Here is a 2,614-nt window from a genome sequence, read left to right on the forward strand (position 1 = left end):
TTGTATGCTACCATGCACACAATAACAAAATTTTGTTTTACTTCATCCTATTGTGTTGGTTAGTCCATCACAGTAAACATGCCGTATGTGCATGTTAGGTATTTTAGTAAATACTATAATGAACATAATTTTAGTGTGTTTTCATCTTTACTATTATAGCGTACTATCCTCTCTATCAAACACGCCATAAATATTCAATTTTTTACAACTTTTGATATTTCGACATCTCGAATATCAGGTACCGACATCTTGGGCAGTTTGCACCACTTGGAGGGGAACAAGCAGCAGCAGAACTGCCTGGAGACTGGGTTTCCATGGGTCATAGTACACAGTGGCTTTGGTATTCTGTGTATGCAAGGTTAGATATGGTTGAATAAATGTCACTCTTTCTTATTGAGCATGAAATCTGATATGTATGACTTACTATTCATGTACTATTTGTTACACTCAGCAAGCAAGTTAGCTGGCGCACAAGGTTCCTAGTAATAGGTGATTGGTCAAGAAGATACATCTTTGGGAGAGATTCAAGTCGTATCTGATGCAAAGGTGTATGTAAGAAGGTATCTTGAGAAATCTACAAGGGTTCTATAATTGAATTTATTGGATATTTATTCTTCTGAAGAGTATAATTTTGTTTTTCATTATTATGCAATGGCTTGTATACAAGTTGGGGAGAGAATTTGCAGTGCTGTGTCAGTTTTCAGGGAAATGACAAGTCTTATGAAATAAAATCCACTTAAATATCCAGAAAAAAGGTGGATGCATCGAAATTCTGTTATTTGCTAATATACAACGGTTCTATTTTCAACCTTCATTAAATTTAGGATTATTCTTAGAGACCAGCTGCTTTTGTTTAAAAGTAGCAGGCTGCCTTACATTTTTTTTAGCCGGCCCGCGAGCCACATGTGCCGGCTTGGGCTCGCCCTGAGCCCAAACTGAGCCTCAAGTCGAGCTGGCTTGAGCTTTTTGCAGGCCGGGCCATGGGCGGCTCGAGCCTTTTTACCATCCCTAATTATTCTCCTTTCATTTGATTCCAGAAAATAAATACAATAATGGTGATAAAAAGGCATACTACAACAAAGGTTTGTTATTTTAACATAAATTTTTTCCCTTAAAAAATACTTATTAATTCTCTCTTCCCCATCACTAAACGTCTTGCAGAAGGGATGATAAACAACTTACTATTGTTGCAATAGACTAGGGACCAATAGTGCAACTATCACACAAATAAATAAATAAATAAAATTTATCATATGCATTCATATGAATTATCAATAGGTACTATTATGTGGTTTTTTAACAGTAATATTAATTAGAGCATGGAGCCTTGGATAAATTACAACTTTTTTGAATGTTATAATATGTTAAATTAATAAAGCTATTAGGCATTACCAAAATTACAATAATATGGAAGAGGTCCTCCATCACGCTTGGCCCATCCTCTTTGATTTGGTTTGGTTTGCTACGCCCAAATCCCACTTCGTATGAGTGACGCTCTTCAACCTCTCTTGCACGGAATCCATCCAACTAAACACATTACATTCTCTAGTGGTCTACAAAGTAAGTTGGCCGAATTTCTTGCATGTTTTTTTATGTCAAAACCGCTATGATCATTGTGTCGGTTCCATTTTTTCCTTTTTCTTTTTTCCCCTTTTGTATATCCTTCGTCGAAGTCCTCATATCCTAAGGTGATACCAATTGATGCTGAATATGTAACAACAATTAATTCAAAGTTACATTTTGACGAATAAAATTACTTTCAACTTGGACAAATATACGTTCAATGTGGTGTACCACNGGAAACAAACTCCAGCAAAAATAAACTGGAAGAGAACCACAGACTAGAAACCAAGCTGGACGAAACAGGAACCATAATGCAGTCAATCTGGAACAAGAACAAAGCTAGACCGGAGCACCCACAAATCAAAATGAAACCAACCCAGGACCTTAAATATCTTATGAACAAGAGATGTCCAAGAAACCAAGAAACCCAAGTCTGAAAATGAACAAGTACTAAAACTTAAGGAAACAACCTGTTAATTCCAGCTATAACCCAACAAACTAAACCAAAATAAGTAGAAAACCCGACCGCTTAATCCATAATCACCGAGAGAAATTAATAAGCTAACAATTTCAGGTAAAAACAGAAGAAAACTCACAAGGAAAGTGTGCACCAAGTGGGATTTCTCTCACTATTGAGAGCATCTCTCTCTCACTCACTCTCAAAGCCTATGCTCCTAAATCTTTGATGGACGCAGGATGGCTTTTCCATGTTGTACATGCTCCTTAAAAAAAATGATCCAAGGATTTGGTAGCCTAGCTACGCAGACTTGAACTCTATTTGGCTTAAGTTACACCGTCTGTATATGGGTAGTGGAGGCAAAAGGAAAGGAATGCTTACTATTGCTACTTACAAATTCTAAGATTACACTTAATTTCCCTTTGTTTCTTTCGTAAAAAATATTTCTTTTCATCTTTCCCTTCCTGTCCCATCCCCTCAAAAAGAGTGGGGACATAGTTCCTGATGACCATTGTATGCTACCATGCACACAATAACAAAATTTTGTTTTACTTCATCCTATTGTGTTGGTTAGTCCATCACAGTAAACATGCC

The 2,614-nt window shown here is 36.7% G+C and overlaps 1 protein-coding gene across 1 annotated transcript in view; it reads left to right on the top strand.

The window, feature by feature from the left end:
- Positions 1–765, top strand: part of LOC111389011 (external alternative NAD(P)H-ubiquinone oxidoreductase B1, mitochondrial-like) — a gene marked incomplete at its 5' end in the record, with an annotated part of 12,029 nt that extends 11,264 nt beyond the window's left edge. Inside the window, 2 exons of the mRNA XM_023013855.1 lie at positions 239–358; positions 452–765. Coding sequence (XP_022869623.1) covers positions 239–358; positions 452–539 — 208 coding nt within the window. The remainder of the gene's footprint in view (positions 1–238; positions 359–451) is intronic.
- Positions 766–2,614: the final 1,849 nt, after the last annotated feature.

This window comes from Olea europaea, unplaced genomic scaffold, assembly GCF_002742605.1.
Source record: "Olea europaea var. sylvestris unplaced genomic scaffold, O_europaea_v1 scaffold5492, whole genome shotgun sequence".
NCBI classification, from domain to species: Eukaryota; Viridiplantae; Streptophyta; class Magnoliopsida; order Lamiales; family Oleaceae; genus Olea; species Olea europaea.